The sequence below is a fragment of the Natrix helvetica genome, assembly GCF_964273705.1.
Source record: "Natrix helvetica genome assembly, chromosome: 1".
Lineage (NCBI taxonomy): Eukaryota > Metazoa > Chordata > Lepidosauria > Squamata > Natricidae > Natrix > Natrix helvetica.
The window spans coordinates 15,084,913-15,101,418 of record NC_138548.1 but is presented as its reverse complement, the minus strand read 5'-3'; the positions used below and the strand labels follow the sequence as shown (position 1 = coordinate 15,101,418).

General features: G+C 44.4%; 1 protein-coding gene across 2 annotated transcripts; it reads left to right on the top strand.

Moving 5' to 3' along the window:
- Positions 1–26: 26 nt before the first annotated feature.
- Positions 27–14,359, top strand: LOC309395677 (uncharacterized protein). Of its 2 annotated transcripts, XM_081960135.1 has the most exons (7): positions 27–173; positions 2,416–2,508; positions 4,509–4,701; positions 7,703–7,851; positions 11,431–11,556; positions 11,816–12,062; positions 14,223–14,359. In XM_081960135.1, exons 1-7 carry the CDS (start codon positions 141–143, stop codon positions 14,225–14,227), a joined length of 846 nt encoding a protein of 281 aa, XP_081816261.1. In that variant the 5' UTR covers positions 27–140; the 3' UTR covers positions 14,228–14,359. The 2 variants fall into 2 exon arrangements, with proteins under 2 accessions (XP_081816261.1, XP_081816262.1); XM_081960136.1 differs by lacking the exon at positions 2,416–2,508 and having other exon boundaries at positions 51–173.
- The last annotated feature ends 2,147 nt before the right edge of the window (positions 14,360–16,506 follow it).

Here is a 16,506-nt window from a genome sequence, read left to right as displayed (position 1 = left end):
ATTTTGAGGATCAGGATCAAAGGCACCCTTTGGTGAGGAGGGAAGCTGGCTAGTTTAAAGCTAGAAGGATTGCAGCTGGGGCTGAGTCTATTTAAACCTAATTGAAAGGTTCAACTTCACTTATTTCTTTTTCAGTCACGATGGAGCCGAAAGGAGAAAAATCTGTGCCCCAGGTATTGTTATTGTATTTATACTATTGGGGAGGAGAATAGTCTGAAGGAGTATATGAATCAATATTGGCTGTTTGCTTTTATTATGAATTGCTTATGTTACTATATAATTGTTACTGATTAAACCAATATTTCCTATTTGCTTCTGATCATATGATATACTGCTATAAATCATTTGTTAAGAATTAAGCTTTGTTATTGGCTTCTGCTTATATTATTGTATGCTGTCAGAAGTTAGTTGTTTTCTAGCCTAGCAAATTGGAACCTTAATACTGGACTGCAAATGTTATGTCACTGCTGCGTCTCCTTCTATTCTTGGCTTCAAAGCTAGGCACATTCTTGAAAACATAGAAGAAATTGTTACACGGGAATATGAGGCCCCATAGATAAAGGAACCAAACTAGGGAGTTTCTTGGCTCATAAATCCTTAAAGCATTCTTCTGGAAAAACAACTTAGCAAAGGGGGGCTGTCACCCCTACACAAGGCCATAGGAATACTCCATAGATAAGGTAGACAGAGACAGGAGCTTGAACAAAAGACTGCTTTAAAGATCACGTTGGTAACGAATCTTTGTCTCTGATTGGATAAACTTGGTTTGTATCTGCCTAAAATGTATATAATACTCTGAGCCCCTCTTGCAGGGTGTGGCTATTCCTTACATGCATTTGTTTGTATGTTTTGGACATAGTTTCGCCACCCAGCTTTTGCTATGGCCATAAATAAAAGCTGATATTTTTTTGCAAGCCTTGTCTCAAGTCTCACTCTCTTTGGCATCTCGGTGGCTCTGGGAAACTGCTGGGACCTTACAAGGCTAACAAGTTTGCAAGAGGCACTTCAGCAAGTAATGGTGCTGTTGGTCTATGGCAGGGGTGTCCAAACTTGGGAACTTTAAGACTTGTGGACTTCAACTCCCAGAATTCCCCAGCCAGCCATGCTGGCTGGGGAATTCTGGGAGTTGAAGTCCACAAGTCTTAAAAGTTCCCAAGTTTGGACACCCCTGCCTTAGACCATAGGTGTCAAACTCAAGACCCACGGGCCATAAAGGGTTAGGGGTGCAAAGGTCTTGTAACTTGACAGATTTAAGACTTTCACACTTCAATGACAGAGTTCCTGAGCCAACATGACTGGAGAAGGAATTCTGGGAGTTGAAGTCCACAAGTCTTAAAGTTCCCAAGTTTGGACACCCCTGGTCTATGGTATGCTTAGAACTTGAGTTGAAAGGGGAAAGGTTACTTATTGGGGGAAGGGTTTGAGCCAGTCCTTCCCTCTCAACCCCAAAGCCAGGCATTGTTTGAGTTGGAGGAAGAACTTTGATATTCTCCTCTTTTGGGGGGAAATTCCTCCTCTAAACCAATGTTTCTCAGCCTTGGCAATGTTAAGTGGTATGGACTTCATTTCCCAGAGTTCTCCAGCCAGCATGCTGGCTGGGGAATTCTGGGAGTTGGAGTCTCTGCGTCTTAAACTATTCGAGAAGAATGGCGTCTTTCCTGGGATAATTTGCTTCACAAAGTAGCTTGCAATGGCCCCATTGACCAGTTAGCGGGTATTCTGGATCATCCTACCTGGTTACTTGCCAGCTTCTTCAATAGTTTTAATGCAGGGGTGTCCAAACTTTTTGCAAGGAGGGCCAGATTTGGTGATGTGAAAATGTGTGGGGCCGATCATTCAGCCTGACATTCTTTGAACCCTTAACATTAAATGCGAATTAACTACCGTATTTTTCAGAGTAGAAGACGCACCAAGATTTTGAAGAGGCAAATTAAAAAAAAAGTTTTTGCACTCTCCCACGAAAATGGGCCTTTTTTTTAAAGGGCATGAATAGCCTTTAAGAGGCTTCTAGAGTGCTCCTGGGGGCTAGGTGGGGCAAAGTTGAGCAAAAAATGGCCCATTTTTTGCTCATATGCCCTCCACAGCCCCCAGGATCACTCTGAAAACCTCCTAAAGGCTATGCACAGCCATTTTGGTGAAGGGGGCAGAGTTTTGGGAGGCAAAGAATGCTGTATTCAGTGTATAAGATGCACCCAGATTTTTAGCCTCTTTTTTGAGGGGAAAAAGATGCATCTTTATACTTTGAAAAATACGGTATTTTATGAAAGACTAAACAAATAACTCCAGTGGGGAGAAGAGGCTGCGGGCCGCTTGAAATTTGAAAAAGGGCCACATTTGGCCCCCGGGCCGCACTTTGGACATGCCTGTTTTAATGTGTTGGAAGCTGATTTCTGTCTTTTTGCACTTCCCCTATAGGAGATTTCTACACTTCCCCTCAAAGAAAGCCCACAAGTCGCCTGGAAAGTGTGTTTTAAAATAATAGACTGGATCCGGCCATTGATGTTTCTGGTAAGTTGCCCTCCTCCCCTTGGGTTTGAGGGGGGAGTATAATTGCTCTGGATAATAGGGAGGGGTTGAAACTTTGGCCAAAAAACATCTCCGTCAGGCTTGTATTTTCACTCAAGGTGGTGATTTGGAAAATGAGTAAAAAATGACTTTTGTTTTGTTTCAGGTTTTCCTACATGTTTGCTTCCATCACTGGAAGCCAGGCCCCTTGGCAAAAAGGGGGGCCTGTCCTACTGTGCCTTTTAAATTATCTTGCTTTCTCGGAGTTGGGCATGTTTCGGGAATGGCTAACATGCGTGTGCCAGGGGAACCTTTACCTTTATGCCAATTGGCTTTCATAATTCACAAGTGCCTTGATCACCACAGCTCACTTGCACTTAAACCAAAACTGAATGCAGTATTCCCAGTGTGGCCTTACCAAGGCATTATAAAGTAGTATTAACACTTCACGTAGAACACGTGAAGTGTTAATACCGCTTTATAATGCCTTGGTAAGGCCACACTTGGAATACTGCGTTCAGTTTTGGTCGCCATGATGTAGAAAAGATGTGGAGACTCTAGAAAAGAGTGCAGAGAAGAGCAACAAAGATGATTAGGGGACTGGAGACTAAAACATATGAAGAACGGTTGCAGGAACTAGGTATGTCTAGCTTAAGAGAAAGAAGGACCAGGGGAGACATGATAGCATTGTTCCAATATCTCAGAGGTTGCCACAAAGAAGAGGGAGTCAAACTATTCTCCAAAGCACCTGAGGGCAGAACAAGAAGCAATGGGTGGAGACTAATCAAGGAGAGAAGCAACTTAGAACTGAGGAGAAATTTCCTGACAGTTAGAACAATTAATCAGTGGAACAGTTTGCCTCCAGAATTTGTGAATGCCCCAACACTGGAAGTCTTTAAGAAGATGTTGGATAGCCATTTGTCTGAAACAGTATGGGGTTTCCTGCCTAGGCAGGGGGTTGGACTAGAAGACCTCCAAGGTCCCTTCCAACTCTGCTATTGTATTGTATTGTATTGTAAACGCACATGCTAGTCCTTACGTTGGGTTGCAACTGCTCTTCCGGTTTGCAACTAGAAGGGAGATGATTGGGGAAAGGAGACATGGGATATTTCTTGCATGGATCCTACAGAGAAACCAAAACTTGTTTTTTATTGTCCCAAGTGCAGGACATAGAAGGATAGATTTAAATTAGAGAAAGGTCCAGCTGAATTCTGGGGGGGAGAGGGGGGGAAGAATTGTAATAGTAATAAACTTTGGCAATGTAACTGAATTCTAAGGGAAATGGCAAGTCTCCTTCCTTGCATGTTCTCAAACGGAGGTTTCTCAAGATATTTTCATTTATATCTCTGTTCCTTGCAGATGCAGGACGGCTGCTAGAAGAAATAGCTTGGTGTTTGTGTTTTTAAACACATTAGACAAAAGGATGAATTGTTTGGGTTTGCTAAATGATAACATTGCTTTGCTGGGTGATGATTTGTGAACACAGCTTTGGCGGTTTGCAAAATGTGTTGATCTAGCCTGTTGCGAAGTCAGGCAACAAGGTTTGTTTAGTGCAGCCTGAATAAGCAGGGTTTGAACACAGCCATTGGTCTGTGAATGCCAGATTAATGGGTTTCACAGAGGAACTGTTGCTGTTCCTTTGTAAACTTCCTAGACCTAGGGGTACTTCCTAAAGATATCCTCGTAAATATTTTGCAAATCACCAAAGCTGCATTCACAAATCAAACGCTGCTTTATTCAGGCTGTACCCCTTCACGAGGACGATCAGAATTAAGATTGACAAAATGTCATCTTGCTTATTCAGACACCACAGCTGTGGTTCAATGCTCAAGATGAGCCATGGAAAAACTGTGGCTTGGAGAATTTGCAGATATCCCTGCTTGACCAAGGAGGATTCTGGGATCAAAAATTCCCCCTTGGCCTAATTTTGTGTTACTTCTTGCGGTCATCTAGGGAGGAAGACTGGTGTAGTCACACTTATGCTTCCTCCTTTACTGTTCCAGCTACAGTGGCTAAACAGGGGATGTTCCTGGCTTCGTTGCCTGTTTATAGTGAAACCTCGTGAGGGCAACGAGCGCCAGCCTGCCACGAAGCGCCTGGGGACAGTGGCTCAGATCCTCTTCGCCATCATCCCAATCCGACTTCAGTTGGCCCTTGGCTTTGTCCATAGCGTGTGCCAGAGCATTGAAATTGAAGGTAAGTAAGGGAAGAACCAGTAGGGGGAATGGGATGAAGTTTTTTTTTCCCCTTCTTGTTTTTCCAAACTCTGGAAATGTTAAAAAGTATAACTAATACCATGTTTTCCCGAAAATAAGACCAGGTTTTAAATTAATTTTTGCTCCAAAGGACGCATTAGATCTTATTTGGGGTGGGGAATACAGTACTAAATGTTTCTGGCTGATGATCTTAACAGGGGCTTGTTTTAGGGCAGTGCTTATATTACGAGCATCCTGAAAAGATCATACTAGGGGCTTATTTTCTGGTTAGTTCTTATTTTCAGAGAAACACAGTAAGATATATTGTGATTGGGGGACTGGAGACTAAAACATATGAAGAACGGTTGCAGGAACTGGGTATGTCTAGCTCAGTGTTTCTCAAATAGTGGGGCGTGCCCCCCAGGGGGGGTGCGAGGCTCCGTAAAGAGGGGCGCAACGGCTCCCTTTCCATCTGGGTGCAAACGAGGAACCAGGAGCAACAGGCGGGGTCCCGCCACCACGTTCAACAGTTTGCTTTCAAGTGGGCTCAGCCCGTGTGTAAATCTCCTCTTGCAACCCTCGCTTGCTCTGGGGATGAAGAGTAGCGGGCGGCTGCGAGGGGGTGCTCAACCCTCGCACGCCCTGAGCCGTCAGAGCTGCTTTCGGGCTTAAATGCCGCCTCTGGGCTAACTGGCGGCGAAAGCGGCAACGGCGGCGGCGGCGGCAGACTAGAGTTTCCCGACGAGGTTGCCTGTCCGACCAGCCCCCGCTGGCTCCTGGCTGAGGGAGGAGCTGCCACTCCGCCTTCTCCGAGCGGGATCCGCACCCTGCAACTGGCCGCGGCGGGCGAGGGGAAGCGGGAGCAAAAGCTTTTGCTATCAAATCCAGAAACCATATTTTTTATGGGAAGTACGAGAATGAACTTCAATTTCATAATGATATCCCAAGGAACAGAAATAGCATTTTAAAAAGTCTTTTGAAAATCTCAAAGTTCCTTGTATCTGGTGGGTGTTATCCTTTATCTAAAAGGGTTCGAACTTTGTAAGATTTTTTTTCACTATTAAAGTTCATAACATGTCCTATTTATAGGAAACATTTGGACTGTATTTTTGTTTGATCCTGCTGATAGGACCCTACAAGGAAAGGATTATATCATATCATTGCAGTTGTAATTGGATTTGGAACAATAATTGTTATAGACAAATGATACTATTTACAGTCGCGCAGGGGGGGGGGGCGAAATGTTTTCTTCTTCCTAGGGGGGGCATGACAGAAAATAATTGAGAAGCACTGGTCTAGCTTAAGAGAAAGAAGGACTAGGGGAGACATGATAGCATTATTCCAATATCTCAGAGGTTGCCACAAAGAAGAGGGAGTCAAACTATTATCCAAGGCACCTGAGGGTAGAACAAGAAGCAATGGGTGGAAACTAATCAAGGAGAGAAGCAACTTAGAACCCAGGAGAAATTTCCTGACAGTTAGAACAATTAATCAGTGGAACAGCTTGCCTCCAGAAGTTGTGAATGCCCCAACACTGGAAGTCTTGAAGAAGATGCTGGATAGCAATTTGTCTGAAACGGTATAGGGTTTCCTGCCTAGGCAGGGGGTTGGACTAGAAGGCCTCCAAGGTCCCTTCCAACTCTACTATTGTATTGTATTGTATTGTATTGTATTGTATTGTATTGTTTTGTATTGTATTGTATTGTATTGTATTGTATTGTATTGTATTGTATATTTTGTAAGGTACCATATTTTTTGGACTATAAGATGCACCGGAGTATAAGACTCCCCATGATTTTGAAGAGGTAAATAAAAAGGTTTTTGCACTCTGCAGGCTTTCCAGAACCACTGCGTGCCTCGTTTTTTGCAAAAAAAAAGGTGGGGGGGGGCATGCAGAGCTTTGGGAGGTTTGTAGAGTGCTCCTGGGGGCTGGGGGGAGGGGTAAAAACGAGCAAAAGTGGCCCATTCTTTGCTGGTTTTTCCCCTCCCCAGCCCTCAGAAGCACTTTGCAAGCCTCCCAAACTCTATGCATGTCCTTTTTTTGCAAAGGGGGCGGGGTTTGGGTAGGCCAAAAATGCTGTATTCAGTGTATAAGAAGCACCAGATTTTCACCCTTTTTGGGGAGGGCAGGGGGGGAGAAAGGTGTGTCTTATAGTCCCAAAAAATAAGGTATATTAGGCTGGGGTAGTCTGCAACACTACATAAACAGTTTGCTTTTTCTCCCCTCCTTTGAAGGTATGCACTCCTGGTGGCTACTTGGACTAGGCCTAGCAATTTTATTTATTTATTTAGCTTGCCAAACATGTAAAAGATAACAGGTATATGTATAAACATAAATATGAACGCAGTAAATGGCTACAAATAAATGGAAATACGAGGATAGGGATGGTAGGAACACTGGTGCGTTTACACCCCCTTACAGAACTCTTAGGAAGGGGGTGAGGTCAACAGTAGAGAGTCTTAGGTTAAAATTATGGGGGTTTGGGAATTCTTGGCAAGGTTTTTGGAACTGCTTTGCCATTGCCTCCTTCTCTGGACTGAGAGAAATGAGTGCCCCAAGGTCATCCAACTGGCTTCGTGCCTAGGCAGGATACTCCAATATTTGAGAGGCTGCCAGAAGGAAGAGGGGGATCAACCTATTTTCCAAAGCACCTGAAGGGAAGTGCAAGAAGCAATGGATGGAAGCATCCTAGAAATAAGGATTTTTTTTTCCTGACAGTACAATTAATCAGTTGGAACAATTTGCCTCCAGAAATTGTGGGTACTCTGGAAACACTGGAGGTTTTCAAGAGGAGATTAGACAACTATTTGTCCACTGCTGGACCCGGCTCTTCTGAATGGTGGAGTAACAGAGTCTATGCCCAATTTGTTTTTGACCCAGTGTGGTACGCTTCTATTTTATCCAGTAGGTTCTTTCCTCAGCCTTCCTTTGGGATAATCAGTGGGTGCAGAAATCACCCCTGTGTTTTCCAGCCCCACAGCACTCTTTTCTTCCCTTGCAGAGACATTGAAATCGCCTGTCAGCCCCTCTATGAGAGGGAGCAAAAGGAAGAAGGAAGAAGATGCTATTGTGGATGAGCCCCAGTGCTGGATAGAAACAATTCTGAAAGACCTTCCAGATAATGAGGATTCAGAGGATCTCACCTACGAGGTACTTTGACCCCAAAAGTCCTCCTGCTACCAACATCCTTTGCTCCTAGGGGCCTTCTGAGAGTCTCCAGGAAGGTGGCAAATAGTGTTGAAGGCCTCAGCCCTTTTCTCCTCAGACTCCCTGACCGAATTTGATAGTAGGTAGCCCTTCAGACATAAAGTCTTCATCAGCCTATCTTACACTTCAGAATTAGGTTGCAATGAAAATGTTTGTTTCACAGGTGTAATCATCGCGGTGGCTCAGTGGCTAAGACGCTGAGCTCGTCGATCAGAAAGATCGGCGGTTCAGCGATTCGAATGCCTAGTGCCGCGTAACGGAGTGAGCTCCCATTACTTGTCCCAGCTTCTGCCAACCTAGCAGTTCAAAATCACATTAAAAGTGCAAGTAGAAATAATAGGGACCACCTTTGGTGGGAAGGTAACAGCGTTCCATGCGCCTTTGGCGTTTAGTCATGCCGGCCATATGACCACCAAGACGTCTTCAGACAGCGTTGGCTCTTTGGCTTTGTAACAGAGATGAGCATCACCTCCTAGCCTCCAGGAGCACTCTATAAGCCTCCTAAAGGCTATTCCTGCCTTTAAAAGGGGGGGCAGGGGCTCGTTTTTGCGAAAAACAGGCTGTTTTGGGGAGGTCTGCAGAGTGCAAAAACTTTTTTTTTTAATTTGCCTCTTCAAAACCTTGGTGCTTCGTATACTCCGGTATGTCTTATACTCTGAAAAATACAGTAATTCATGCCTGGTTTATAAATTGCTCTGAGTTGTTCACAGGTTTTTAATATTTTGGCTTAGCACTGTGTACAGAACAGCCAACTGTGATTTCTTTTTTTTTTTTTGAAAAGAATTTTATTGGTTTTTTTAACATTTATAAGGGAAAAGGTAAATGGAAAGGTATACAAATTTTGGCAGTTGCAAAGTGTGGCAGGCGCCCCCCCCCTCCAAACTCATAGAATACATCTAAGTATAAAACATTAATGCATAATCATATATAATCAGCATGTTAGTTCTATTAATATTTTCAATCAGTTTACACATTGTAGTATATGTTCCACATATAATTCCATTACTACTTTTGGTCAGTTTATAATATGAAATTTTCTTGTTTATTTTTGTGATCTGAGCTTTCTTGGTATTGCCCCTTCTCCCCCCGCTGGCAGAGCTCCGGCCCCTCCCGTGTCCTGCATATCCGTTGTGGGATCATCTGTTTTTTCTAGGTTTGTTTTGTTTTTTTCCATAAAGGCCTGTGCCTCTATGGGTGTGTTAATTCTAATTCTTGTCTCCTCCCAGAATATCAGCATACCTTCAGGCATCAACCATCTAAACCACACCCCCTTCTGGTATAATTTATTCGCCAATTGCGAATAACTTTTCCTTTTTTCCCTAATTTTCTTGGGGATCTGCTTCAGGATGGTTATCTCCCTGTCGTGGTATGTTAGTGCCTGCCCCCTTTGTACACCCAGAATTTCATCTCTTGTGCTTTTTCTAAGGAATTTAATATGGACCTCCCTGGGTACGTTGTGTGTTCTGGCATAAGCAGAGTTCACTCTATAAACCAGATCTATCTCCCATTCCATCTGTTGTTTTTCTTTGTGGATGTATTCAGCCAAGATGTTAGTCATAATGTCCCTTATATTTTCCCCATCTGCTTCTATAACATTTTGAAATCTAAGATAAAAGGACATTCTCTCAAACTCTGTTTTCATTTGCTGGGTATCAAGTTCCTTGTTTCCCCTCTGCACCGCTTCAACCCCCCCCCTCACCTCCGCCACCCCACCCTCCACAAGGTCCAGTCTCTGTGAGTTCTTGTAGATTTGGACTTGATTCTCTTTAATTTCTTCCTTCATTTCCTTTAATTGTTTCTTGATTTCTTCCTGGCCCTGTATAAGTTGCTGCAGCATTTGTTGCAAATCCATCTCTGTGCTCTTAGGTTGCATCAGGTCTGTGATCTTTGATTGTGTGGCAGGACTGGATGTTGCAGATGTCGGGGCAGAAGTAGCAAAGCCAGGTTTTCCATGGGGTGGTCTTTTAGGAGACATAGTTTATAGGATAAAGAGATCAGTCAGTATGGAGAATGGACAGCTGGAGAAGCAGAGCAGCCAGATGAGTCCAGGAGACAGAAGAACCAGGCAGAGGAGAATTTCTCTAGTCAGTCTGGCAATAGAGAAAAATTTTTCCCCCAGAGAGTTCAAGGAATAACAATCCACAGGAGATTCTTCTGGGTGGTATGGAGACAAAGACCGGAAGCCTGAATTTTAAAGGTGGAGTCAGGTTTCAGAGTTCATGAAGACAACGGAAGTGTGCCATCTTGCCCTGCCAGCTTTGGGCTCAGAGGCATAACAAAGTTTTAAAAAGTTCCCGAAGTTCTCAGATCATCCATAAATTATGGAGCTAAATTCAGTGAAAAATCACTTTTGCAGGGGTGAGGCATCATTGGTTGGCTCTCCCCCCTCCTCCTTCCCCTGGGGCTGAGAGCAGAATTGTTTCAAGCCGCTTGTCCAAGGGGGGGGGGAATCCCCCTCCCTCCAGCCGCGCCTCCAAGGAAATCCGAAAGTTAAAGTTATAGAGTGCTGAAAAGTCCTTTAAGTCCAAAAAGGGAATGAAGGGGGGAAGCGCCTCACCACACCGCCGCTGCTTCCTTCTATTGTTTCATCGTCCGATCAGCCTGTTGCGAAGACGCGAAGCGCCCTCTGAGACTGCTCACCGATGCCTAGAGCGAAGCGGGGGGCCCCCCACCAGCCGCCGCCGATGCCAGGATCCCCCGCGAAGCCGCTCCTTCGGCAGGACGCCTCTCCGGGGCGTCCTGTGCCCCCCAAGAAGTGGGGAAGCCCACCGGGGAGCCGGAGCGGGCAAAGGACTTGCCCGTCGCCGTCAGCCGCCGGAACCGGAAGTCAGCCAACTGTGATTTCTGAGATAGCAGAATGTTTTAATCCTAACGGAGACACCTCATTTTCTTGATGAGAAATACCATATTTTTCAGAGTATAAAACACACCTTTTTCCCTCAAAAAAGAGGCTGAAAATCTGGGTGCGTCTTATACACTGAATGCAGCATTTGTGGCCTCCTGAAACCCTGCCCCCTTCACCAAAATGGTTGTGCATAGCCTTTACGATGCTTCCAGAGCTTCCACAGCCCATTTTTCGCTCATTTCTGCCCTCCCCAGCCCCCAGGAGCACTCTACAAGCCTCCTAAAGGCTATGCATGCCTTTTTTTTGACAGAAAAACGTGCCATTTTTGAGAGGTCTGCAGAGTGCAAAAACTTTTTTTTTATTTGCCTCTTCAAAATCTTGGCGAGTCTTATACTCCAAAAAATACGGTAGATGCATATACAGTTTGGACTTTGTGAATTGGTGACAGAAATAGTATGTTGTTACTAAAAGAAGGGAATGTCTGTAGTTCAAGGTTGATGCTACCTAGCTGGGTAATGAAATATATCTGCAAGCAAGCAACCAAGTTCATATAGCACTAAAAATCCCACATGTTCCTACTTAGTTACTATGCTCTGCTTTCTTGTGCAATTGAACGATTTGGACTTTTTTTTTTGCAATTATTCCAGGTCTTATAAATATATTTCTTTTCTTACCAGCCCACCAAATCAGAAACGGACAGTGAGGAGTATAAGTCGCAGAACGACACTGAGGGTGACCTGGAATACGAGGAGAAGGATGGTTTGGTGATGCTGAAGGAAGACCCAATTCCACCGGAACTTTTTGTAAGCATTTTGTCTTGTCTTAGCAACATGCGTGATTGGGCTCATATCTTGCACAGCCACTGTTTGTTGTTCTGACTGAGGCTTCCCAAGAGCATGAAACAAACTCCTTGTCCTGGCAAAAAAAACCACCTTGTATTAATTTACAGTGATTTCTGCTTATTCACCTCCAACAAAGTCTTTCGAGGGAGGATTTACAGTCACAGACCTTATCTGGCTTGGAGAGCTGACTTGTGACCCTTATGTGTTTCAACTCTTACAGAAGGACCAAAATAGAGAATTCACTGCAGCAGAAACACCCCAAACAGCAGATGCTAGAGAAGAATTAGTGGCATCACAAACATCTGGGGATGACGACAAACACCCCGAGCACTGTCTTTTGGCAAGCAGTGGCATCTGCTCCCTAAAGAGCTTGCAAAGTACAGAAACCGTGGCCACATCCATCCAAGGCAGTGACATAGTTGATAGCAATGACTCTGAAGATGTTTGGACAGAAGCTGGTTGCCCCGGTAAGGATTTTCTCTTTGCTTACTATATACTCAAAGGCCACCTTCATTCGTGAAGACCTCATGGAGTGTTTTTGAGCCAAGTCACCATTTCTCAGCTCAGAGTTTGTGGTTTGGGCACAGAAAAGAGAGAACAATAATAGTACTTAACAATAGCACTTTGACATATACCACTTTACAGTGCTTTACAGCCCTCTCTAAGATTCCTGCCTAAGCAGGGGGTTGGACTAGAAGACCTCAAAGATCCCTTCCAACTCTGTTATTCTGAATCCATTTCCGATGTACAACTCTGATCTCCTGGAGGAAAAGTGGGTTACAAAACTAACATAAAATCTAACATCTTTCTTTCTGAAACAAAGGCCATATTTTCATGGAAATGATGTATAGGTAGAAGAGAATATTTGTAGCACAGAGTTGAGCTGTGGAGTCCTTAGTGCTCTCTGAGCTTAGTGGTTTTCTTGCAGATTTTTCATTACCAAACGAGGTAACATAAACATCAGTCCTAACATTGATGATGTTACCTCGTTTGGTAATGAAATGTCTACAAGAAAACCACCAAGATCACAGGACCCCACAAATGATGAAAAGCCTTATTTTAGAAAATCTATTAGCAAAAATAGGCAATACGGCAAAACGCACTTGCGGAGAAATACGTGATTAGAAATGTTAGGGCAAAGTTTGTGGGGTGGGATAGAGGGGAAATCCTACAATTTGAACTAAAGTTGGCAATGCAGAACAAAATAAGATGTTAAGTAAAGGTTCCCCTCACACATATGTGCTAGTCGTCCTGACTCTACAGGGCAGTGCTCATCTCCGTTTCAAAGCTGAAGAGCCAGCGCTGTCCGAAGACGTCTCCGTGGTCATGTAAAAACAGCATGACTAAACGCCGAAAGCGCACAGAGCACTGTTACCTTCCCACCAAGGTGGCGCTTCTTTTTCTACTTGCATTTTTACATGCTTTCGAACTGCTAGGATGGTAGAATCTGGTACAAGTAACAGGAGCTCACTCCGTTACATGGCACTAGGGATTCGAACCGCTGAACCGCCGACTTTTCTGATCAACAAGCTCAGCGCCTTAGCCACTGAGCCACCACATCCCTAAGATGTTAAGAGCACCCTAATTTAATATATCCATCCACCCCTTTGGCCAATCTTAGACTCCCATAGCATTTTTTAAAAATCCAGCTGTTCTCCTTAGCTCAGTGATGGCGAACCTATGGCACGCGTGCCACAGGTGGCACGCAGAGCCAATTGTCAGGGCACGCAAGGCGCTGCCCTGTCAGCTGGCCAGCGCACATGCGCGTGCTGGCCAGCTGAGTTCACCTTTTTTAAAGCCATTTTTCACCTTCCCCAGGCTCCAGAGTCTTTATAGGAGCCTGGGGAGGGCGAAAACAGCCTCCCCCGCCCCCCCAGGAAGCCCTCCAGTGACTTCTGGTTTGCTCAGAGGGTCGTTTTGAGTGCTCCGAAGGCTTCAGGGAAGCCTCCGGGTGGTCCTTGAAGCCTTGGGAACGCTTAAAACGACCCTCCGAGCAAACCAGAAGTGACTTCCAGTTTGCTTGGAGGATTGTTTTGAGCGCTCCGAAGGCTTCAGGGACTGTCCAGAGGCTTCCCTGACGCCTCCGGAGGGTGTCCAGGGGGGCGGGGGAGGCTATTTTCGCCCTCCCCAGGCTCCTATAAAGCCTCTGGAGCCTGGGGAGGGCGAGAAAAGCATGTAAAAATGGGGGGGGGGGAAGAGCCTGTAGTGCGCGCAATGCATTATGGATGCAGCACGCCCGCATACGACCCCCCTGCACTCTCCCCACTTATGGCACGCAAGGCAAAAAAGGTTCGCCATCGCTGCCTTAGCTCAAGTCAGCCCTCCAACTTCTAAATTAAAAGCAATGTTTTTTTCTCTCATTCCCGCATCTGTCCCCTATCCATGTTTTAGAAAATACATTCCTGATCCTACAGGTGTTACCTTTGACACACATCATAGATTCACCATCAGTGACCTAGAACCAAAAAAACTTTCTGCATGCAATGCCCATGGATGTGACAGATTTGCTTTTCTCCAAATGGGGCAGAGACCTATTACCTTCTAAATTTGTTTGTCCCTTTGTAAAAAAAACACCTTGAAATGTTATACAATAAATTAATCCACCTATAATTTTTTTCTCTTTCTAGAATAATTACGATTGTCAATGACTGGCTGAAAATTTTCAACTTCCTTTTCTGTGCTGCTGTTACATGGACAAGCTATTTCATAATTATCTGTTTGTTTGTTTGAGAATTGTGCAATAAAGCTTTTTTTCATATTTGTATACTTGACAATTTGCCTGATTTTTTTCAAAGAAAATTTACAATACAATAGTAGAGTTGGAAGGGACCTTGGAGGTCTTCTAGTCCAACCCCCTGCCTAGGCAGGAAACCCTATACCGTTTCAGACAAATAGCTATACAACATCTTCTTAAAGACTTCCAGTGTTGGGGCATTCACAACTTCTGGAGGCAACTTCTGTTCCACTGATTAATTGTTCTAACTGTCAGGAAGTTTCTCCTCAGTTCTAAGTTGCTTCTCTCCTTGATTAGTTTCCACCCATTGCTTCTTGTTCTGTCCTCAGGTGCCTTGGAGAACAGTTTGACTCCCTCTTCTTTGTGGCAACCCCTGAGATATTGGAACACTGCTATCATGTCTCCCCTAGTCCTTCTTTCTCTTAAGCTAAACATACCCAGTTCCTGCAACCGTTCTTCATATGTTTTAGTCTCCAGTCCCCTAATCCTCTTTGTTGCTCTTCTCTGCACTCTTTCTAGAGTCTCCACATCTTTTCTACATCGTGGCGACCAAAACTGAATGCAGTATTCCAAGTGTGGCCTTACCAAGGCATTATAAAGTGGTATTAACACTTCATGTGATCTTGATTCTATCCCTCTGTTGATGCAGCCTAGGACGGTGTTGGCTTTTTTGGCAGCTGCTGCACACTGCTGGCTCATATTTAAATGGTTGTCCACTAGGACTCCAAGATCCCTTTCACAGTTAATTTCATGAAACTTAGGGGCCAGAAATTCTGAAGAGCGTCTTTCTGTCTCTTTGGGACCATCGTCTCATATTCCGCCAACTGCAACAAAAGATTATATAAATTATTTTCAGAGTTTTTATTCTCCTGATGAAGAGTTTCTTTCTGGAAAGAGCCAAACCTTCTCTTTTAAGGCAACATTACCTGATCTTTACCTGGTACAAATTTTGGCATACAAATTGCAGATAGTCCTTGACTTATGACTGTTCATTTAACAATGTTTTAAAGTTTTGGGATGATCTCAGAAAAAGGGCTGATTGCCTATGGAAATTCTCAATCATCCAGGTCATGGTTATCCCAAAGGTGCTTTTCAAAAGGCATCTGGACTTTCTTGGGTTTTTTCCCTTGAAAATGTTTCACTTCTTATCCAAGAAGCCTCTTCAGTTTTCTTCAACCTGAACTTGCATTTACAACCATCATACTACCAATTGCAACCATGTGATTGCAATTCAGGCATTGGCAACTGGCTCAAAACTTGCATCCAGATGCAGCACTTGCAACCACAGGATCATGGTAAGCAAAAACACAAACAAAACAACACCTATTTGCCGTAATAAAGTCTTCTGTTCCCCAGCAAGTTAGCTGGGGAGTTCTCGGAGTTGAAGTATCTTAAAATTGCTGAAGTTGGGAAGACTGTTCTAATCCAAAACTTGGTGTAAGTAAAGGTAAAGATTCCCCTCGCACATATGTGCTAGTCGTTCCCGACTCTAGGGGGCAGTGCTCATCTCTGTTTCAAAGCCGAAGAGCCAGTGCTGTCCGAAGACGTCTTGGCGGTTTCTACTTGCATTTTTTACGTGCTTTCAAACTGCTAGGTTGGCAGAAGCCGGGACAAGTAATGGAAGCTCACTCCGTTACATGGCGCTAGGGATTTAAACTGCCAAGCTGCTGACCTTTCAGATCGACAAGCTCAGCGTCTTAGCCACTGAGCCACCGTGTCCCTCTGCCAATTGGCATAGGAAAGGAGAAATCTGGTTTCTTTCCATCTCTCTCTCGTGACACATTTTTATTTCTCCTTCATATGAAGAAACGTCTAAAGGTCTAGAGCTCATTCTGAGCCTGGCCTGCTTGTTTTTCACTCTTTATTGCTGAACGAAGAAGGGTGGTGGGAAACATAGGGTGGGAGCTCTTGTCTGGTTTCTGGCCTTCTGGAGCCTCCGGGAGGCCTGTTTTCAATACAATACAATACAATAGCAGAGTTGGAAGGGACCTTGGAGGTCTTCTAGTCCAACCCCCTGCCTAGGCAGGAAACCCTATACCGTTTCAGACAAATGTCTATCCAACATCTTAAAGACTTCCAGTGTTGGGGCATTCACAACTTCTGGAGGCAATTTCTGTTCCACTGATTAATTGTTCTAACTGTCAGGAAATTTCTCCTCAGTTCTAAGTTGCTTCTCT

Bases quoted from the DNA above. Each gene is read 5' to 3' on its own strand.
- LOC309395677 (XM_081960135.1), top strand. From the start codon at position 141: ATGGAGCCGAAAGGAGAAAAATCTGTGCCCCAG. The intron at 7,852-11,430 runs GTACTTTGACCC...TTTTCTTACCAG, and splicing joins CAGAGGATCTCACCTACGAG to CCCACCAAATCAGAAACGGA. The intron at 11,557-11,815 runs GTAAGCATTTTG...CAACTCTTACAG, and splicing joins CAATTCCACCGGAACTTTTT to AAGGACCAAAATAGAGAATT.